The sequence below is a fragment of the Micropterus salmoides genome, unplaced genomic scaffold (genome assembly GCF_014851395.1).
Source record: "Micropterus salmoides isolate LMB-PRFRI ecotype aquatic unplaced genomic scaffold, ASM1485139v1 Ms_hic_scaffold_15, whole genome shotgun sequence".
Lineage (NCBI taxonomy): Eukaryota > Metazoa > Chordata > Actinopteri > Centrarchiformes > Centrarchidae > Micropterus > Micropterus salmoides.
In genome coordinates, this window is record NW_024040596.1 from 18,586,609 (window position 1) to 18,610,514 (window position 23,906).

The following is a 23,906-nucleotide window of genomic DNA, read 5'->3' on the forward strand; positions in this document are numbered from 1 at the left end:
ACAAAAACAACAAAATGTAAAAGCAACATATAGCTCTTTTACAGTAGGTTATTTTCAAACTAATTGGCTACATGTAGGCTATTTCCCTTTGAAATGGACAGACCTGCAGGGAAGTTATCAATAGGCCTAGCCTTCCTTCCTCCCTTTCCTTTCTCCCTTTCCTCCTTTCCTTTCCTCCAGGCCGGCAAGCCACCTCGTTGCCTCGCTGGGAAAAAAAATCAGACCTCTCTGACTCCGCCCCTCAAAAATCAGATGTGGATACGAGAAAAAAGGCCAGCAACAGTGTAACGGACAACACAGCTCCTCCGCCCCGCGCAGTGTCTCCCTGTGCACGGAGAGACCAGCTAACCGAGCCCGCGTGCTCGCTGTGCAACAAGGCGAACAGGAGGAAAAATGGACCGCCGGGCAGCAGCAGCATCCAGCGAGGACCGACACAGATTTTAAGGTAAGGCTTTGTTCGCCTTCCGCAGCATTTCTATACAGATCTGCATTTGCTGCTTCAGAGCGCTTTGTGTAGGACGCGGGGCTGCATGCACGGTGTTTGATTCAAACGTTACAGTATTTTGGATTCTTTTACATAAAACGCGCGGATGAAGATGAAGCCCAGTAGAAAACCCTTTGTTTGCGTCACTTAACCGGATCACGGAGATCATAACGGGAAGCTCATTTAACTGCAGCTCATTTATTCTCGGCTCTTTAAGGTTCTCTCACACACACACACACACACACACACGGTTTAATAAACATGAGGAGCATTAGCCTATTGAAACACTCAGCAGAGTTCACTGTGTACCAGCCAGTGATGATGATGATGTTGATGATGATGGAGCTCTCCTGCATGGTGCCTTTGAGTCCTTTTTAAAAAAAAAGAGAGAAAAACAAGAGACAAAATCAGGTCTCTCCTCACAGAAGAAACGGAGTTCATTCACAGCTCACACAGAAGCCAGGCCTGAGCGCTGCTTACAACTTGAAGAGAACATTTAGAGGTTTATTGTTCCCTCAACACTCAGTTATTGTTGAACAGCTTCATGCAAAACAGGAAACTCAGACCAAGAAAAGCGCTCCAGGGGGAGATGTCCAAGCTATTAATAATATATATGTTCTTTCTTCACTGAGAAATAATATAAATTCCTGCATTAGTGTTTGACATGTCTGTGTTCCTCATTCATCATGATTGAAATAACCCGCTCTTGTGCTCAAAAAGTGCGTTTTATAAAGATTGACAGGCTACTACTTGAAATGTGTTTATTTACCTATACCCTATCCTACTCACAGCTGCACTGCTTCTCAACTGTAGCAAGCCTTTGTTTGGAGCCATTTAATTAGTGACAGCCAGATACCATCTCCGCTTTTCGGACCAAGTGCTTTAAATTAAACACAAAAGTTAGATGTTCCTAATCGGACTTCACATCACACGAGTGAGGGGAGTTAAAGTATTTAAAAGCCGAGGGAAAACGTACAAGTGTCAAGGCAAGTGTTTTTCTTTTTGTGCGTGGGGTTTTGGTGTTTGTTGCCTTTTTTGAAGTCCTGCGAGTTGTCTGTTATTAGTAACAGGAAGTGGGGTGGTTTTTCAGTCTGAGCAGCTGATTTAAATGTCACCGAAATGCATGATCACGTCACCTTCAAGAACAGCAGAGGTTGCAACATTGAAACTCATTAAAATAAGAATACCCACACACATTCACACTTAACTGTAGTCCACTGGAATCAAAGGCACCAGTCTGTTCTTTGTATTTCCCTTCCTGAGCAGCATAAACAGGACAGGGAAGAAAATACAAAGCCTCTTTCCAGGTTATAGTGACATTGCGTCAGAAAAGTGTCATTTTGATTGTGTGTGCAGCTGCTGAATAATTATGTGCTCTCTGGATTTCAAAGCCTTTGAGAGGTTGTGACAAGGACAAAAGTCAAATAGAGTGGACTATGTTTTTAACCCTCAGAACTGAAAAGACATGTATTATGTAAAACTAAAGCTAAATTATTTATTTTTTACTTGCCAGAACATTTTCTTTTAAAGTAAGTGAACAATAGATGTTACTATCCACTCAAACAATGCATTAGAACTGTGCTGATGGAAACCTGATTTACACACCCAACACTACTGTGTGAAAGGGTCGCAACTCTCACGAAACATCTGCATTATTGCTTTTACACATAGCTGTCTAATTAAACCTAAAAACTGACTGGCAACTCTTTGTCTCTGCCCCCTGCAGACAGAGTACAGGTGTGACGGAGAGCTGCTTTCTTTGTATGCACTAACAATACTCCACTTTTATCCTACCATGGTGAAACAGCATTCAGCAGACCAGCCATTTTCTATACAGACTACATTTTCTCATGTTTTTCCACCAGATCTATAATTTATGAAGAAAATCTAAGAGTTGCATCACTATAGCAATATATCTCTGTCTGATGGGATGATCATGTTTTGTGTCACATTAATACTCACACTGATATTAAATAGTGTGTGTTAGTGTTTAATTGTGTAGTGCCTTTTCAAAAAATCAGTTTATCCATTGCTTGAATGCTGATATTCTAGTACTAGTACTACTAGTAATAGTAAAAACCCAGTTACCTAGTTAGGCAAACATTGACTGCTCTGAGTGGTTTCGAACCAGATGAAGTCTGAGAAGAGAAAAGATTTACGTGCAAGAGGTGAAGAGACAGTTCAACATAAATCCCAGTAAGGTTAATTCATTTAAAAAGCAAAGCAACAAATATGGAATATGCGATTATTTTCTGAAGAATCACAGATCATTGTGATCCTGTGTTAGTGTTTAGATGTTGAGTGTGTGTGACTGCTTGATCTTACAGCAGAAAAAAAGAAAATAGATTCCAGGACAAAAGAGGCAGGAGTTATGCTTCAAGGATGTTTCATTTCTTTACTTTATGCACAGACTATCTGTCTGTGAAAAACAGATGTGCAATGGGGGATCATTTCACCAGCAGTTTAATGTGGCACTATTGCAGTTTCGAGGCTGCTGAGAACAGATCAGCTTCATTGATTAAACCATAGGCTGAAATTGCTTATTATAAGAATGAGGTTAGAATTTGACAACTTCAAATTATAGTTTTAAATGTCTCTAAATCAATTATTATTGATTGGTAAAAATAGAGGTTAAATATGTTTGAACCTGTATGTTTAAACCTGCAACCTTGTGGAATCACCTTTTAAGTTGACATGGTGAACTTGTTAACAAACTTGCTTATTTACACATCCAGCAGATAGGGAGCAATATTATCTTTCATCTGGAGTCATGCTTATGATGTAAATCCAATATTCACTCTCTTTTTGCTGTTTTTAGTCTCCACTAACTGCTGGGGGAAATATCTAGCTCCTTTAGCTGCTCCACCATGCTCACCGGCTAGTCACTAACTCTGCCTGTATGGTATTTGGTGCTGAGCCGGTAGTGTACAGTGGGTTTTTAAAGCCTCTTCACTGAAAATGGCGCTATGACAGAGGAGAGCGTAAACCAAAACACTTAAGATGCAGGCTGGACAGCTAAACTGTTAGCTAAATCTTGCTATAAAGCTCCTGCAAATTAGTCCCCTATAAGTTCAGGTGACCCCTTTGACATTGTCATTTGATCCATTGTTGGTATAAAAGTATTGATTGTGTAGCCTCTTTAAACATACATTTTCCCCCCTCCTCTTACTGTATATCAAAATTCAGTGCTCAGTAAATGCTCGGAAAATGTCAATGCCGAACTTACAGGTCGACACTTCACCTTCTTTGTAGTTACTCATAATATTCTCATAATTTAACTGTCGGCTGAAGCTAGGGTTTCATTTCTGATCTCTTCCAGACTGTATATGTGGAGATATAGAGGAGTGGAGGGACTGCATGGGCAGGGCACTCAGGGAAGGTGGAGGTGTAATTTCAGATGTGCACTAACCGACCAGAACAGCAGTTATCTGAGCTCAGCCTTCAAAAGCAGCAGCGCTGGAGTCATCAAGACCAGCTGTGCCCCTCATTCCTGGCTGAGTGTCTGAGCGCTCCGAGGACAGGGCTCTCCATGAGAAACGCATAGACATCCGGGGTTATTAACAGTCTTCACAAGATTATAAACTTCCTGAGAGGAGTTGTTTAGGCACTCGTTTCTGTGTGTTGATGTATGGCGCTCTACTCCTTGTGTTGAGTCTTCTTAAACAGAAACATGGGATTTTTGAGCAGCTTATTGTGGTATAGCTTTTGTAGTTCTGCAATAAGTCTCTGATAGGCTGCTAATCTCAGTCTGTGTTTAGAAGTAAGTGTCCAGAGTTCAGGCAGATTATAGAGAGGTTAAGCTGTCTAAAAAATGGCTGTGCAGCTGTTTAGATTAGTGAGCTTGTTCTCTGGGCAGTCAAACATGATCCCCACCCCCAAAAAAACAAACAAATCCTGTCAGCATATTTTTGCATTAGCTTTGTTAACCTGTAAATCCTGTTCTTATTTGTTGTTGGTTTCAGCTCTCGGGAGGAGCTTCCTAAGCCTCACTTCCATCTTCGTCTCTTTTGTCCCAAACATGGATGAGCAAGCGAAATTAAACTCTAGTGAATCTGTTCCAGGTTCAGAAACAAACGGAGTGAGGGTCACTGTAGGTGTAAGAGGGTGAGTAGTCATACAGCCTGATGGTACAAGTATTATGTCCATTCAGCCTCCGCAAGAAGGGGAACAGACAAATGAGCTTTAAGTGGACTTTCCCTACTTTCTCACATAGCCATCCGCTGTGGGCATCTGCGCTCCCAGCTGCATTTGTGGGCCATAATGTGAGCTGCATTTCCTTCATAGGACCTTGCTGTTGGCAGGCTGTATTTAATAGGGCACTGTGCACCGAGAAAACCTGTCATCAGGAACCACTGCCCTGTGTGATTTATCAGAATAGGATGTGCTTATAAGGTCAAAATGATTCACCGCTTCCTGGTCCCGTGTTTGCGTAAGATGTCCTTTCTTCTTAAAGTGTAGGTTACTCAACATTCGTGTCAATCTGTTTTATTGTTTATTTTTTTTGTGTGTGACTGTGACTTGTGAAGTGGTCTAAGCACAGTATTAGATTTAAACTTTTAAGTCTGCCAGAGGATGGCTGATGACTTTCTCCTGTCCGTTACTCAGTCTGAATGAGTCTGAGGCTTGTTTTCTCTCAAGGGCTGTGTCAGTAGTGTTGGTTTTAAATGAAACACGTCCCCTGCTCTGGTAATTACAAGGTGCATGAACGCTTTACATGGTGCTCTGATAGAAAGAGAGGGGCTAATTGGAAGTGCTGTGTCCTTGTCCAGGTGTCAGCTAAGTATTATGGTATGGATATCTGCACTGCTTTCTACAGAATGAGGGTTCCTTGTGTGCACATAGATGCTGCATGTAGACCGTGTCGTCTCCTCTCTGCAGTGTGGATCAGGTGTGAATTTTCTACAGCAGATGGACGGTGACAGGTGTATGTGAGAGACTTCCGCCTCCCTGCACCTCTTAGCCATTATTAGGTTAGTCTCTTCTTCAGAGCAAGATTAATGAGTGTCTAAGCACGCCTTTGCAAAAATAGACATTTTTATGCTCTGCTGATATTATCGGTGTTGTGGTTGAAGGAGGATAGCAGGTGACGGACAGACTGAATCTGCCTCAGCAGGATCAGTCTTTAATGGAGTTAGCACTCTCTGGGCTGACCTTGCTGCACTTGGGATGAGCAGCATGAAGGCATCCTCCATGAGAGAAACGGGATGAAAGACGTCTTACTTGTTTGTCGTTGATCATTTCATAAAACAAAGAGCAAGATGTTCCTGTATTTTTGTATGTGGATCACATAGAGGGAAGCGGGCATCCTTTTTTGATTTTAAACATAAAACATATTTTATCTCTGTTTACTATGGAGGCAGTTAAGGAGTGTGAAAAACTGACACAAATTGCTGAAAAGCAGCTGTATGATGTTTTAAGGTGAACCAGTGGCGTCTTGAGTCTGCCACAAACCAAACTATCAAAAATCAGATGTATCTAACTACAGAAGTCATTGCTCCAAAGATCCAAAAGCAAACTTAAAGCTGCCCTAATCCACATTTTTATACTAACAATAAGTCAAATGCCTATGTGTAATGTAAAAGGGCATATAAATGAGCCCTTTTTTAAAAGCCCACTTTTTAAAAGCCCATTTAGCCCTTTTAATAATATGTTGGGGGTCAACAGCGCGGCATTATCGCATTTTTCATCAATGAAGTAATTTGGTGCCATATAGCAGAGTAAGAGTGTCTGTGTCGCTAGCAGCAGCTTTATGGTCTGAGCAAGCTAGCTGCTGAGTGCTAGTCAACAACATTGTTAAGAAAACTCCTTTTTGTAGTTTGACTGTCTTTTTCACACGTAGCTATATCATTACCTTCAGGGCATGTCTATCAACTCAATTTACATAGCACACACGCGCCGGAATGGCTGTCAACTAACCACTGCACTGTAGTAACATTATAACTTACTTTCCACAGAAAGCAACATGAAAAACAGCTGCAGACATCCGACACACTATGCTCCTTGGTTAGTGAGCTTCAAATGAGGCTTACTGTCCACAGTTTCTTTGGACTGTTCCTCAGGATCACAACGTTAGTCCAACATCGCCAAGCGTGCCAGCCACATTAGCAACGCAATATGCTAACGCCAGATTAGTTAACCTTTAAAATAAACAATAAAACAACACAAAACAAGGCAACACTTGCAGCCTCAGAGTTTGAAGTCGGGTCATGTACAGCCCATGGCGATCCATCCTTGAACCGTTAAATTTTGCGTTTATCGCGACAGCCCTAGATCGGCCCACAGAAAATTACCACGTCTGCAGTTCCCCTCAGCTCTATGCAGTGTTGTTGTGTCTTTCCCCCATTGTTTTGTTTATATGGCCTGAAATGTCATTGTTGTGTTTCACTCTTGCTACTCACATAAGCCTCGTTTAGGGCTTATGTGTTGTTTTCAGTGAAAATACTTTGTTAAACCCACGATACACTACCTGTCCAGCACCAGACAGCAAACAGACCAGCAAGTTAGTGACATAAAGCAGCTAAAGAGCCAGATATTTAAATTTGCTGGGATATCTAAACTGCAGATATGTCAGTATCTAGTATGAAAAAGTGCTTTCAGACAGCAAGCGGTTGCCGCTCGGCCATGTCGGTATTTTCTGCTTTGAATCTCCCAGCTACCTCCAAACCTACCTGCCCGTACACCACAGGCTGCTGCTATCTACCTAGCTCATTATACAAATGAATAGAGCAGGTTGGAACGAAAAATTCAGGAGATGGTAACCAACATGACTGAATATCATATGCATGCAGTATCGTAAATGTTTTTCCAGACCGCATATTTAGATGCTGACGTTCCTCCAAAACCACAGGTGCCGCCCACATTGGTGGCACATCTGCCTCGTTGTTTATGTTGAAAATAGAACAGTGTCACCACTACACAGAGAGCACTGGCAGGTTTGTTTTTTTAACTCTAAAAGAACCTGTTCAGCACACATTAAAGTAACAATAAAAAATTAAATTATAATTTAGGGGATTTTCCAAAGATTACTTATACTTTCAATTATTGATGAAGGTATCAGCCTCCAAGACCCAGCTTTGGCTGAGCTATGTTGTGAACAGTCAGTGGTGTCTGGGAAGCTGCGGCTGACTTGGTGTTTCCTTCAGTAAGCTAGGGATACTGCCCCTAATGGGCCACAAGTGAACTACAGCAGTCAGCATAACTGAATAATTTTATTTAGAGCTGTAACTACCTGATTGATCAAGAAAATATTAAGTGAATAAGTAAATGTTTGGTCTATAAAGTGTCAGATAATAGTGAAAAATATCACAATTTCCAAGAGCACAGTTTTGCATGTTCAGACAGTTTGTTTTGTCTTATAGTCCTAAACCAAAGGTATTCAGTATAGTCTCATAGACAGCAGAAACCAGCAGATATGCACATTTGTAAAGTTGCAACCAGGGAAGTTTTGAAATGTTTGCTTAAACCTTTCTATTTAAAAATAAACTTTTTTTGTTTTGGTTTGTTCTTTTTTTGTGGAAGGTTTGACATTACTTAGTGTGTTTGTCAAAGCTCAGTTTGATCTATTATTTAACTGACTGAAGGGTTTATGTTTATAATGAACAAGCAAAAAGGACTAAGCACTGCCATCGTACCAGTGGCGAGTAACAACCTGCATAACATTCAAGTCCCTGCAAGTTGATATGAAGTCAGGTAAAACTAGGCATGCCTGGATTTTTTTTTTAAAAACATAAGTGGCCTGCTCTTTGTCTCTTTAGCCTTCTTTATGAGAATGCAGTGACATGTAAGTTTTGTTTCACTCTAGTCTAGTAGTGCTAGGTTTCATAGCTGGTCTGTACCTATAGCTGTGCAATTGTATGCATGCATGCAATCATGCGATGACAATGGTATGTGATTGGCAGGCAGTTGGGTGGCTGGAATGAGCTGTATTTTCTGCAGTGTGTTCTCAGCTCCACATGCTAGGTCCTGTTTGAGCTGGTGGAGCTACTGCTGGGATTAAGTCCACACAAAGACTGAAAGACTTGGCCACAGTACAGTAACTACATACATTCATTTGCTCACGCAGACAGAGATGCAGTAGTGGATGCAATATTAATTCAGTTCCTTGAGTGGGTAAGGCAGCATAACATTAAAATGACTTTAGAACAAATTATTATTATTTTTTTTTTTTCCCAGATCAGATTTTTTTTGTTTGACAGTTCACATTATTGCTCAAATGTGGCCCATATCAGACTTCGTTGTGAATTGTCTGCGGCCTGAAAGTGACCCGCATGCGCAGAAGAGCAACATGACATCACACGCAGCAGTATGCTGTTGTACACAAGTAAACAGGGCAACGGAGGTTAGCTCTTACTTGCTAACCCTCCCATGTGACTTGCCCTGTTCACACTGTTTTAAAAAGATCAGATCTGAGTCACATATGAGCAAAAAATCGAATTTGGGTCACTTTAGCCTGCAGTCTGAACGTAGCCAAACAGTCAGTGGAGTGGTGTCTGCAGTTGTCTGCATGCACAGCACCATGGTTAAATGTAGGTCACAGAATAAGGCAGATATACTTTTGCATTTGAAGTATAAAGTAATAGTTTTTCCATCAGAGAATACAAAGATACAAGTAAACAAAGATACTGTGCAGAATAACATCAGCCCTGTCTTGTTCTCCTCTCCTCTGGCCTGGAAACTATGCCACAGGATTAGCAACAATAGCAGACGTGAAACACAGAGAAAGTTGAATAATACAGTTCTCCTTGATTGTTTTACACATAAGACAGTGCTTTGACTTCAACATCGCCCTGTCTGCAGTTGCTCATTTATACGGGCTTAGGTAGCCAGCCATTCAGTCTACAAGCTATTCTTAACAGCTGCACTTTGGGGTTTCAAGATGTGATGAAGTGCAGTGGACCCTTTGGAGAGCTTGGACGCTGGCAATATAATTACACAGGGTGAAGCCTGATGTCCTACACGGTAATAAACTCATTGCATCCTGAGGCTAAAGCAGGGAGGACCTGTAGCTGTGGGTTCATTAAGTGAGGAGAGAGAAGTTCATTTAGTCTGCGCATATGCCTCTACTTTGACTCAATATTGTTTTTCAGTATAATCTTTCATGTCCAATCTGCACACACACGCATCCACACACAGTTCCATCTTTGCATGAAATGAGGAAGTACATCAGAATGTGTTGCACAATGAAATATTATGCCTTGTTTGGACGGTTCATATGACAGCAGCCCCTAAAAATGGTAGCAAATCAATACCTGTATAAGTGCCTCTGCGTTAATGTTTTGTAAACGGAATACCATTTGTGAAAGAGAATAGGATTAAAGTCAGTAAGCAGTTTATTTTATCTGAAAGACAAAATTTTCAGATGCAGCCCAAAAGTCTGAGGCATACAGACTTTTGTCTTGCTCTAAATCAAAATTTAGTGTGTAAGAATGATGTTAATAAAGGTGGTCCATATCCATCTGTGTGATCTCTGCAGAAAGTTAAAGTTGGAATTCACTCGTTTGTGGACTAGAAGTAGGCAAGGAGTACAGCGCTCCACTTTGAACTGGATTATGTGAACACAGTGTAAAAAGGAGGCCTTCATTTTCAATATCTGCACTTCTTCACGTTTCAGTTCAGGCAACTAAAACAATTTTTAAAGGTTAGGGAAGTCATTTAGTCAGGTAGAGTTAAGGGTCAGTATGCTTGAAACGCAGTTGTACGAAGTGTGTCTGAGAGGCCACAATCAAAGGTGGGGTGAAAAGCTTGCAATCATAGCTTCCTCCTGACTGTGTCACACTACATGATCTTTAATTTAATAATGCACCATTCTCCACCCTTACAATACCAATGCGCCAAGGAACAAGCACACCTGTCTTTTAAAGGGAATAGGAGATGACACTCTGGTTCTGGATTGCATGTTACACCCAAAACACACCCATGACTAATTCACAAACTACAAACTGGAGTTGGACATGGCCCAAACGCAACTGCGCCACACGCTTCACACTGTGCGCTTAGATTGTTAAAATAGGGCCCCTGGGTTCACCAGTTCTAGAGGAGTGGCAGACTGTCAGATATTGTGAAGGGAATGTCCTGGTGACACAAACCCCACAGCACGTCAATATTCTTCAAGCAAATGAAAAGCTGATTTTTATATTTAACTTCCCCATACGTTGCGTTCGGGTAATGAACTACTTTGTGTCATGTGATCATACATTTAGTTGATTGGCTAACGCAGTGCTTTTTCAGATGACGTCCTACTGCATTGCAGCAAAAGTAAACTTTTTCACTGGAGCCCCCTGCGTAGGTACCCCCGCTGCTCAGATGGACTTCCTCAATTCAAATGGAAGAGAGGGCTACGGCCTTGGGCCCTTAGAGTACGAATTGGTTGTGTTAACCCAAAAAAGACTCCACTCAAGCCTGAGTTCATAAATAACACTGGGCCCCAGGAGTGAAAGTGCATACACCCACCCAGCACCCACTACCATTCCAAAGTACAGCCTGTGTCTAATTCTGTCTCCCTCATATAATACCTTACTGTAAAATCTGTTTTTTGTCACTTTTCATACATGGAGCACATACTGTATTTGCATTTATTTCATGTTCTGTTCACATTATCCTGGGAAACTTGGCCTGGAATTGTAGATAAGTTCACAAATTAATTCTGAAATTTAAAATGTCTCTTGACCACACACTTCTTTATTTGTGGCTCCACACATGCTTAGCGGCAGTCTTGTTGCCTTTTTTTAACCACTCAGTGATGTATTTCGTTTGTAGCTGCTTGAACTGCTGCAAAGTGAATATTAAAGGAAAACAGCTTTTTATTTTTAGATGGAGAACAACTCCGCTCTTAAGGGCTCAATATTTTATGAGGAACAAGCCAGGTCAGTGTTGTATTTGAGAAGACGCGCACACTTGCATTCTACTGCGATGCAGTGTGCAGAATAGAGAAAGACAGCATGTTCTCTTGCAGAACCAGCCTGGGGACTAAATACATCAGTCATTGACTTCCTTCTTATAAGAGGTTTATTGTTTCTTATTTGTATGTTGATGATTATTAACCTAATCAGAGTCTACCCACTCAGTGTTAATTAAGATCAATTACGTACTTAAATGTAGCCAAGCATTGACGACCAGTTCCTGTGAGGCAACATCTGCATTTACTTTGTATTTCTGTAAAGTTCATGTAGCCTTCCCTTTCTACAGAAAGTTGAAATGATTAAAGTATTCATAACACGGCCTCACCACCCTGGTTTCTCAGCAGGCCATAGTAAAGTGGACTGAACAATTTTCAGTGAGATGCTGTGCAGCGGTATTCCCCCAAGTGCTGTCCAATCACTTACCTGACAGTCAAATAGTGGCTGGAGTTCAGTACAGTCACCTCTGGAAACGCCTGTACTGCAGACACATTGGGAGCAGCAGGGCATGCTGGGACTGAAGGAATATGATTACACACACAAAAAAGAAATGAATATTTTCTCTATTCTGAACTTTTTTTTGCTGCTCCTATTTTAGCAGCATTTGGCTGCCCTAAAGAGATGCAGACTATTTTTGTTTTTGGCACCTTGGATTGGACAGATATTTTCAGGTTAATGATTTTAGTTATTTCAGTTTTGTTACTTTTAGTATAGTTTTCCTTATTGAAATTTTTGCCTCATTTTTTAAAAACATTTTGACGCTACAACTGTTGCTATCTTAGAGTACGGTCTAGACCTGCTGTATATGAAAAGTGACAACTTTTGTTGTGAATTGCCGCCATATAAATAAAATGTACAGCAACTATGGTTACATGGGTCATTCTCGTCTCTATCATGAGGGTAACAAAAAAGGCACAGCAAATTGAAACTGCTGAAACCTCATTGTCACTTTGCTCTGCAGTAATGTAACAGACTGACTCTGCTCAGTAAGTCAATCATGTCCACAGTGACTGAGCAGAACAGATCTCTGTTGTTCTGTTGTAGCATTAGCATTAGGCTACCGCAGCTACTTGTTCCCTCCACTACAGGACAGTGAATCATTTAGAAGCTAGATTAAAAAATTTGTTTACTAGTTTTTAGCTTGACAGGGGAAGCTAAAACGTCAAATAACATGGTGATATTTCTTTAGCAAACGATTTAGATGGTTGTCCATCAATATTAATTCTAGAACTTGCTGACTGAAGGTAATGTAAATTTTACATCCACATCCACAGCCTTGATAATGTTACATTAGCTTACATACACACTGCATGTTTTTGTGTAGTTTGTTCCAGGGGTTTTGTTGCTTCTTGTATAATTCTCAGTGGATTGGAGATTAATTTGTTCATAAATCTGTTTTTTTGTGACAACCGGTAACGTCAGATAACATTACTAACAGTAGCCATGTTTCCATCTAATTGTCATGTGAATTTTAAGCGAACTTTTGAAATGTCGCAAAAAAGAGAAAAGTGTAGTTACATCAGTAGTTGATGTTAAACATGGCTGTAATAAACAAGACGTATGGATTCCAAACCAGCAACAAAACCAGTCGCATGGACCTGATGGCCAGTGATCTTCAGAAATGTGTTTGAAGCAGGCTAGTTGCTACCAGCCATGTCTCGTATGTTATGGGAATTTCCGGTGTTATGTGAGTTTTGCATGCACCTCCAAATAATGCATTTAAATGCTATAATATCCTTTGTGGGGTTCATCAATGGTGATAAATGATTCGAAGTATATATTTTATGAACATTTAGAGTCGTTAATATTTTATTACACTCAGAAGTAGCATTCATTGAGATTCAGCAAAAATATGTGGTGATAACCCCGTTTGATCAGTGTGCAGAGCAAAGTATCTGAAAAGGACCTTTTAAGAGGTGAATTCATAATTCGGCAGAACAGATGATGAACACTACCTGCCGAGATTTGCCTCCACCTCTTTTCTCAGCACAAATGACCGTGCAGAGCTCTACACAACTGGGCAAGACGCCGACAGCAGAAACAGTTGATCCGTTGTGAGTTACAAGTCGCTACGTCAGAACTTATTCTGAAAGTGTTCCCATCTCCCATTTAGCGCATTTACTCTTTTATTTGACAAAGGCAAAAACCACCTCAAATGAGCGAAAAAACTTTTTTGCAGAATTAAGGAATTTTATTTTAATTTTACCCTTTCCATTAACCTTTTCTAATACGATAGTTCAAAAAGTGCATTAAAAAACGGTGGAAACGTTGGAAACACGGCTAGTGACAGAACGTTACTGAAAGCTAGATGCTATTTAACAAGAATGCTATATGGCAAGTGGCAAGACTCCTGAACAGAAGATATTTAAAGCTGGCGGAGGATACTGTTTTACTGATCAAGGGCTACAGGTTACATTGTGTGATTCCACATATGTGCAAGTCATGAAATAGGACATTATAACAGTAGACTAATTAGTTCTTTTGGCCATTCATCTTTCACATTACTCTTTAGTTTTCATTTGACAAAAATGTAATATTTTGTAGTAGTTCTTTCTACAATTTTTTTTATGAAATTAACACTGATTTCAGGTAGTAGCTATTGTAGTGAACAACAATGTGGATTTGTGCATTTTATATTGAATGAATGTGGAGCTACCCTAAATTCATTTCTCCTCCCCAGAGAAGATGGGGAGGGGTCAAAGTTGCTTTCTCTAAGTGCTAGCCCGACCATAAAACTGGCACCAAGCTGATAACGCGGGGCCTGACTGTTAAACTGACAAAGGGACACGAGCCAGCCATTGGCATCTCCCTGAACAGCCTATCAAAACTTACCCCACCACACACGTTTCCGTGGAAACTGACCTTATTCTTTGTTTTATTACCACATCAAAAGGATACTCCTTGTCTCACCTCAAGTGTGACATGTTCCAGACACTGAACTTTGGATGACAAAGGACTGCAGTCTCCAAAATACTCAAAGCATTTAATTAAGTTAATTAAATCTTTAGTTGCCTGAATACATTTGCCTCTATTTGAGCAGTTATGTTAACTGTTGTTGCTATCTGTTGTTGATATTAGTGCTGAAAAGAAGTTACTTGTGCAGTGTTTTTATTTTCAGCAAGACACTCCTTCATCTAATGTAATCTATGCTTGTTCATAATACTTTCTTACAAAATCCCTTTAGAAATGATGACAAAGAAATATTTTACTATACTCTTAATCGCCAGCTTGAATTTAAGGATGAATCAACAATATTCCCCGGTTCCTAAGGAGAGACGATCTTTGATTTAATCCAAGCTTTCCTCATGTAACCTGAGCTCCCCCAAGTGGACGAAATAAGTATTACATGCCCTCGTCGGAAATGCGGTTAAATGTATAAAAATCCTGACCAATAATGTGACAATTTACCAAATGCTTAGAACAGTACAACCGTTCAACCATTGAGGTTCGATTGTGGAAAATATTTGATTATAATACGTGCAAATAGATTTCTTTTCTTTAGACATTAAGTTTAGAAAGGCAGTTCCTGGGGAAACCTGAGACGCCCCCTGGGGAACCACGCCCCAGGCAACAAAAGAGCGACACGCGACCTGCTCGCCAGTCTCTTCCCTCTTCTCGCTCTTCCACTCTGCCCTCTGGATGCTTCGGCACGCGCGTGGCGTGCCTCGCCAGGCAACACGCCCAGACTCGGCCAGCGAAACAAACAGGCCTTTGTTCGCCTGAAGCTACACACCTGAAGTGCCGAGACATCGATCTGCCTTCAGTTTGTTTTATTTTCTTTATTTCTTTTGTTTGTTAAAGTTATCAGTCCGTTAAGTTACACTGGACTAATTCAGGAACGACCAAGTTCCATTTTAAGCCTTTTTCGTCAAGCCAACTTCACCGAGGTCAGACCAAGCCACGTGGTCTCGCCAGCTGTAACAAAGGAAACCTGCAAACAGCCGAATTGCCAGACTGAGGAGGCGTTTTCAATCAGACACGGAGAACCCCGGAGAATCCCTAGAAAAAGCCAGGATCGGGCAGCTAGCGTGGGACCCGTGCAACAGGCCAAAAGCAGGCTGTCGACAAGCAGTAAGACTTAACACACGTCCTGTGATCAGATGTCCATTTTAACTCCTAAACTATAGCATTAGTTTACTTTCATTAGTTCTTCTATGCCGTATGAGTCGAATGCTTCCCACAACCGAACCTCCAGGCTCATTGTTCAGCAAATGTTTATGTTCCCTGTATCCAACCATCTTTTTATCACCTTAGTTAGAGAATAAATTCACTGTAATATAATCAAGAGCTGTGTGTGTTGCCTATTTATAGTTCCTGCCAAGAGAATTGACCCTTTAGATATGAGACTGACTGACTTAAGATAATTGAGCGATTATTAACTAACTGATCACTAGTAATAATTGTATAATTATTCAAAACTACCTAGAGGTCCGGAGACTCTAGGATTATAACAACTCCGGTGGTGCCCTTTACGAGGAAATTCTGATTTTATGAATAACAATTCATAATTGGGTATCAATTCTCATAAATTTATTAAAATGCATAACTAATAAATTTAGGTCCACTACACTATTGAAAGAAATTTACATTGGCTTGCTGTTGTATCCTGACTGAGAAGATAGACGACAGACATAGAGGCATGTCAAATTATATAAGTGCCTGTACTCCGTATTTAAAATCCAATGTGTACAAAATCAAAAATTTGAATCAAGAACTCCTAAAATGGGCAATACAAAAATCCGTCAGGCAGTGAAGTCTAATCATAAAGGTGCTTGGGAGTTATTTAATTTAAACAAATAAAAAATAAGACCACAAACCATGCAGGAAAACCAATGCTTTTCTAGCTTTGTGCTCTTAGATGCTTCCTCTGAACATTTTGAGTTGTTTTTTTTTTTTCTTCTTTTGGTTTATCACCATCATTATAATTGTAACTGTTGTCACAGTCCAAACTGCTCTCAGACGCTGTCTAAGAAAAATTTGCCTTGTATGCACTTTCCCTTGTCTTTTTGGTTGGTTACTTCACTATTTTAGTCTGGATATCTTTAGCTGCATTTACATATTTTCTCGTTCCTCTGTCAATTCACATGTCCGGCCATTTTATCAACTATCTATCCAGAGTCTTCCTTATATAATATGACTAATCCAATTGCTTTCACCAGAGAATTATTTAGGCTGATCATTTCAACTGGTACCACACCAACAATCCATTGTCTATTTTACACATGTTGCTAATATTTTATTCACATCAAACCTTGAACTGAACACTGTGACATTGTAAGAGGATGAAAACAAATATTTGCCCATCTAACAGTTGAAAATAAATTGTACAATATTTAACTATAACAAGTGATGGAAGTCCCTCTTCAGAGGACTTCCTCTTGAAAGGTTGTACAAACACTGTTCAATCTGCTTCCTACACTGTAAAGGAAAAGTGTCTGCTGGCAGGTTGTTTTAGAGCTCAATTAGCAGCCACATTTTTACTTATTGGCGGATGGTATCTGATGATTCATTGTACAACACCGAGTCAAGGTACAGCGTAAGATGCAAAGTTTAGAAAATCTCGTTCTATCACATCGTGATAATATCACAAATGCAATTAATCGTTCAACCCTAGATTAAACAAATTAGTTACAACATTAGTGAGCCTTAGAGGTGGCAGATTTTGTTATCTTTGGACAGAGTCAGGCTTCCTGATTCCCCATTTTGCCTTTATGCTAAGCTAAGCTAATCGGCTGCTGGTTCTAGCTTTTTTACCGTACAGATGTGAGTGTTATCAAGTTTAAATTTTTTCATCTAACTCTGGGAAAGATAGCCAATAAGAGTATTTCCCAACACAATAACATACGGTTGTTTAATGAGATGCTAGTTCACTTTAAGCTACTTTCAAAAAACAAACATTAGCCTAGCTTTTTCTTTGTCTTGTGGGATTAAACAATTCATTGTTTTTGGACTGTTGGTTGGACAAAACAACTACTTTTGAATGTGATGCTGTTGGCTTTAGAAAACTTGATTATTTTCTGACATTTTATACACATAACTATAAATCAGTCTGTCACAGTTTAAACTACAATCCCCTGGTCTCTCTGTCGTGTCTCTCACGCAGTGTTCTGTCCTTCAACTCTCAAGCTGTCCACCAGATGCTTTTCCCTCATTTCCCTATCACTGACTGCCCTGCCCATCTACACACCTGTTCCTACTTCTCTCATCAGCCCTGCAGTTACCTGGCCTACTCTGCCCACTCCTCACCTGCAACGCATTCCCTCATCAGCCACTCACCATATTTACTTGTTGATTGTTAGTACATCCTAAATACTTTGTTGGATTTTGCTTTACCTGAACATGCCTGCCTATTGGTACTCATTCGCCATCACAAGACTAGCTCCGTCCTCCACCCCGCCTCTCCATCTGTGCCACGCATTTATGTTGTGTCACTGCACTGAAGCACACATCCTGATTGCTGCCAGGTGAGACAAACTAGGTTCGCACTCACATGCAGGACATGCTTCGGGACACACGTATGTGTTGATATTGATGGCATTTGATTGTTAACAGTCGGGTATCTGTGTGTTTTAATGCTTGTGTTTTGTGCGACAGGCCTGCTGTTATTTCGAGGTGTTAAATGGCATATTTTCCACTTTGTAACTTGATGCCTGCATGGTAGATACATCGAAACTGCTACATTGGAATTTCTGTCTGACACCTACCCAACCTGTCTGTGCCCTTAAATGGAGCATGCCGCATGTTCTCAGAAAGAACTCTATCTGATGTGATTTTTGTGCAGATGTGTTTGCTTGTGTCAGTTGCTAGTCTTTGCTATTATTTTCTTTCTCCCATACTGCTTCAGCTCTCTGTAGTCCAATTGCTCCCTGCAGTTTTCCTCCTGCTAGACCGGGGTCAGTGGATGAGCTTTGCCCTCCTGTGTGGCCCCGGGGTAGGAGGCCTGGATGTCGGGGTTAATGGCGGCGGGGGGGGGGGGGATCACTCTGCAGGACCCGGCAGCTACAGAGACGGAAAGCTGTAATTAGGACTAGAGGAGGCTTAACACTCAGGAGCATTTTTTTCTCCTGCCACTCCCTGGAGAGAAATGCTTCCACATTAAGAGACCGAAGCTCATAATTACGTGTGGTTGAGAGGATTGTAGCCCTCTGATGTGAGGCAATTTAATGCTTCATTTATTTACCTTCACTGCTGTGTATTTCACTCTGTAAGTTATCAGTGAACCTTACATATTGTGCCTTAGAGTACTGGAGGAAGTCAAGCTGATTTAATGATTGTGGGTGTATCTAATGTAATGTTGAAGTTCAGGTTTGTAGTTGTGTCATAATCACAGTGCATTTAAGTGGAGCACTGAACAGCGGTGACATTTTGTAGATTAACAATTAATCAATGATTCATAAAAAATATATTGTCAATTAATCAATAATGGAAATAAGTCCTTTTACCAATTAATTTTCTAAAGTCCAAGAAGATGTCACTAAATTACTTGTTTTGTCAGTCTTAAGATCTCCTGTTTATCAGGTGAGGCAAAGAAAAGCAACATATCTTTACAACAGAGTAATCGGAATAAGGGAATGATTCGCATTTTGTTTTGAAAAATGACAGAAATAATTAATTTATCACCAAAAAGCTATTTCTTAGTAATTGATTGATCTGTAACATTTTATTTTAACCCCTCCTGAGGCAATCTAAATTGGGAAGGTTAAAGTAAAATGTTACATTTTAATCTGCTAATTGTTTCTCCTGTTTGTACTTTTGAGTTTTTACATGTTGAGAAAGGGAAAGACAAATGTCCTAATCAGTTACAATCAAGTGCTGATGTGTGAAGGAAAAAAAAACAACCCTGTACACTGCACGTCAGCCAGAAGTTACATATGCACACACTTTACATTTACTCATTTTTGGCAGAAATACAGAGTCAACATCAAATTAAATTTGGTATTGTGCTTGGGGAAAACTGTGGAATATATTTGCTAATTTACTCTTTAAATGATTCATGTTTTGTGCGATCTTTTGTTGTCCAAGAACACATTTAAACTTAGCTGATGTAGAGCAGTCTTTAGTTCTTGTTGTGACTGAAATGCTGAGGATTTGATGAGGGAAGCTGTAAATTTGATTCCAATTAATAGATGGTCCTAGTCTTTAAAAATGTCTCCTTTTATTGTTATGAGTGGAAAGCCGCCAAGTTCTGCCCTGCAGGAGGCGTTTTCCTGTGGTGTGTCTGTGTGAGCCATGGGTTTCCATGCACACACAGACTCATATACGCATGTGCACTCTCGACCCCACTAATTTGTACCACTCCTCTTCTCAGGGTCCTGTTATATGCTGGAGGACACATGGATATGAAGAAATAGAAGCATCAGTTGAGGTGAGTGTCTCAAACCGTTTTGCTTTGCTAGCCTACATGTTTCTTTTCTCCCCTGAGCAGTTTCATTCTAAGCTTTCTTCTTATACAGGCCCTCCAGCTGACCTCTGGGCTAAGTCCTGTCTGTGGGGCTTTGTTGTTGGTGGGCCAGCTGAACTGGCGTGTGTGTGAGTTAGAGGTAATGAAGTCCAGTATGAGGCAGTGGCGGAGGCTGGTGCTGGTGGGAATGCTGGCCTGGGTTCTTCTCTTCCTTGCCCTCCTCTCTTACTTCCTGGATGCTCGCGTGACTGAGCCCCTGACCTCTGTTGGTTCTTTACTCTCCCAGCACCCAGACACCCGTCGCCTGGCCTCTATACAAGCCCCTAATCAACAGCATGCCAACCTGGGCCTCCGACCTGAACTGGCTTCCCCCTTAACTACAACCTACCCCAGAGTTGAGCTGGAGCCTTCTGCCAGCTCCACCACCCCAGAGCCCAGCCTGGACATGAGCCTCAGCCCCAACAGTGCTCCCTACGCCATTTATGTTAGCCAGGAGGCCAGCCACCAGGACTACCTGGACCAACAGAGCCTGGCTGCCTGGTCCTCCTTTGGTACAGAAAATGTGGGTTCTCACTCAGACCCTGTAGTCCAGAGTCGAGAGAGAACTTCCCAGATCACAGAGGACCAGAACCACGTCAGCACCACACGCTACCACGGTGGGGAAGAGGAAGACGATGATAGGGAAAATGAAGAACTAGGAAACAGAATGAGGACTACAGCAGACAGGAGGGCTGGTGATGACTCCTCTGATCTGGAGCAATATTACTTCTCCAAGTCGTTGTCTGTGGTGCAGCGGCTGTGGCAGGGCCGTGTGTCTGCCAGCATGCTGAGTCCTCGGCTGCAGCGAGCTATGAAGGACTACATGAGTGCCAACAAACACCACGTTTCCTACAAGGGGCATCGCAGGGTCGCCCGCAGTGCTAAGGAGCTGCTTTGTCAAATTAAAGCCCAGGCACAGCTGAGCACAGTGGACGGGTCGGAGAAGCCCTTCTCCTCACTCGGTTGGGCTGGTCTTGTGCCGTCGCTTCCTCTGGAGCAACTGTTTAGGCAGCAGGACCAGAGCAGCTTCAAGAATTGTGCGGTGGTCACCTCGGCTGGTGCCATCCTGCGTTCAGGCCTGGGCAAAGAGATTGGTGAGTAGAGAGAACAAAGATTTTTAGTCGGGGCATCAAGGGGCCACAGGGCTATGTACCAAACCTTAACCTTTTTGGTACCGACCGAAAGTGTCTGGCATCCTTGCTCAAATATGTGCTTCAGCTTAGGTAGCATTTCACATTGTGAGTAAATTAGTAGCATATTCCTCAAAGAAAGATATGGAAAAAGTATTGTTGGAACCAAAATTCTGGCACTTTATTGATGCATTTGTGTCAAACCTTAAAATAATACCCCTAGCCCTACAGTTGGCAAAAGAAAAGATGAGAAGACCACAAACTGCAGCCAACATTTTGTTATGCTGTTGGTGCTCAGACCACTGGCAAATTACAGGTCTGCAATACATTACTTAGCTGAAATATTTATTACAACCAACAAGTGTTGGACAAAACAAACATACTGATGATCCTGGCTTTTAAGGCTAAGATATAAAATAAGTGTTCCTGTCATGAATGTAAATGCCTTTCCATTCATCTGTTTTTACTGTATTTACATTTTCAATTTGCACATAGAAAGGGAGAGAGAGAGATAGAGGGGGGGAGAGAGAGAGAGATTCAAATACATTTTCTTGTGCTGATTCTGAAGTTAGTGGAAAGCTCAGATGGTCTAAAATAGAAAGTGCTCATCCTCCAGTGGGCATGAATGTACTCTAACATGGCATGAGATTTGGAAATTTGTTGTGGAAGTTTTGGATGAAAATGATTGAGGCTTTTGAGGCAAGCAAAAGATCTAGTCAATTTCATGGAAATCTGACAGTTGGTGACATCCTTTTGTCATGGCCAAAACTGTTATCTGTCACTAAATTATAATTCTGTTTCAAAGTGGAATTGCCAGCTGAGAAATGGTTGGAGACAAATGCCTTAATTTGCCCAGTTTCCTGGTTTTGTGTGTTTGCTTTTTTTGTTGTTTGGTCAGTTAACACAAACACTCTTCAGTCTCTTTCAAATTCAAACAGCTAGTGACTAAACTACATATACTGTCTGTCAACATATGTATTCTAACTCAAAGCTTGATCTTTGAGCACAGTGGCCTGCTAAGATTTAATTAACAAATATTTTTAGTCGAAATAATTGCACCTGCAACGATTTGCATTGGCTCCTAATTTTTGCATAGTAGTTTGCTGATGAACTTGTCAAGCTGACTGCAAGCAGGGTTGAGTGTGTGCCTACTAGGCTATATGTCTTTGTGTTTGAATATGTGCTCTTGGTTTAGAGATGTTGGCAGCTCTTTGGTTAATGGGGAGAGTGTGAAGTCACTGACAGATGGCACACCAGAAAAAAGCAGCACCCCCTCTGGTAACCAATCAGGCTCTTTCCCATCACGTATAACTTCCTTGTATTTCCTCGTGAATTCAGCTGCTCAGAGCAAGCAAAAGCTTTAATATGAAGAGCTGCGGCTTTATGCATTATGTTTGTATATGTCTATATACTGACAGCATTCGATAGACACCAGCTGTCCAAAGATAAATGCTTCCACAAAGAGATGCAGACCAAACAACTTGTACAGAAAATCAAATGCTTGCAAAGTGATTGAAACCTACATCTGCACTTTACATTGTGGTTACTGTGGTGTAACTTCTGGTTCCGGTTAAGACAGTGCTGCAATCACCATCTATGCCTCCAATCGCTGCTCTGGTGTAAAACAGGTATGTGGCAAAGTAGAATAATTACAGACAAGTACTCAAGTACCTCTACCAGTGAGTGTGTGTCTCCCCGCTTGTATGGTTTAGCTTATTGACGAATATTAGTGTTATACAGGTTACTGTGTACATACTGAGAATGAAGAGTGAAATTCTTTAAGTAGCAAAGAAAAGAGAGTGAGTCTTCAGTTTTGGGCACCAGGCCTAGGACCTATAGGTGCTGGTCATATAATTAGAATATCATCAAAGTTGATTTATTTCAGTAATTCCATTCAAAAAGTGAAACTTGTATAATGTATACATTCATTACACACAGACTGATATATTTCAAATGTTTTTCATTTAATTGTGATGATTAAAACTGACAACTAATGAAAATCCCAAATTCAGTATCTCCAAAAATTAGAATATTAAGACCAATACAAAAACAGGATTTTTAGAAATGTTGGCCAACTGAAAAGTATGAGCATGTACAGCACTCAATACTTAGTTGGGGCTCCTTTTGCCTGAATTACTGCAGCAATGCGACGTGGCATGGAGTCGATCAGTCTGTGGCACTGCTCAGGTGTTATGAGAGCCCAGGTTGCTCTGATAGTGGCCTTCTGCTCTTCTGCATTGGGTCTGGCGTATCGCATCTTCCTCTTCACAATACCCCATAGATTTTCTATGGGGTTAAGGTCAGGCGAGTTTGCTGGCCATTTAAGAACAGGGATACCATGGTCCTTAAACCAGGTACTGGTAGCTTTGGCACTGTGTGCAGGGCCAAGTCCTGTTGGAAAATGAAATCTGCATCTCCATAAAGTTGGTCAGCAGCAGGAAGCATGAAGAGCTCTAAAACTTCCTGGTAGACGGCTGCGTTGACCTTGGACCTCAGAAAACACAGTGGACCAACACCAGCAGATGACATGGCACCCCAAACTATCACAGACTGTGGAAACTTTACACTGGACTTCAAGCAATGTGGATTCTGTGCCTCTCCTCTCTTCTTCCAGACTCTGGGGCCTTGATTTCCAAAGGAAATGCAAAATTTACTTTCATCAGAGAACATAACTTTGGACCACTCAGCAGCAGTCCAGTCCTTTTTGTCTTTACCCCAGGCGAGACGCTTCTGACGCTGTGGCTTGACACAAGGAATGCGACAGCTGAAACCCATGTCTTGCATACGTCTGTGCGTGGTGGTTCTTGAAGCACTGACTTTCCACTCTTTGTGAATCTCCCCCACATTTTTGAATGGGTTTTGTTTCACAATCCTCTCCAGGGTGCGGTTATCCCTATTGCTTGTACACTTTTTTTCTACCACATCTTTTCCTTCCCTTCGCCTCTCTATTAATGTGC

At 41.2% G+C, this 23,906-nt stretch overlaps 1 protein-coding gene across 6 annotated transcripts in view; it reads left to right on the forward strand.

Annotated features, from left to right (window-relative positions):
• Window positions 1-251: 251 nt before the first annotated feature.
• The window catches only part of LOC119904276 (beta-galactoside alpha-2,6-sialyltransferase 2-like), a 46,116-nt gene continuing 22,461 nt past the window's right edge, over window positions 252-23,906 (forward strand). Inside the window, exons 1-3 of one of the 6 annotated variants that reach the window (XM_038720817.1) lie at window positions 252-445; window positions 19,688-19,744; window positions 19,833-20,913. In XM_038720817.1, coding sequence (XP_038576745.1) covers window positions 19,923-20,913 — 991 coding nt within the window. In that variant the 5' untranslated portion in view covers window positions 252-445; window positions 19,688-19,744; window positions 19,833-19,922. Of the gene's footprint in view, window positions 446-2,776; window positions 4,589-17,742; window positions 17,844-17,875; window positions 17,895-19,687; window positions 19,745-19,832; window positions 20,914-23,906 lie in introns of those variants that run through there. The other 5 variants (XM_038720819.1, XM_038720822.1, XM_038720818.1 and 2 more) reach the window with 5 other exon arrangements.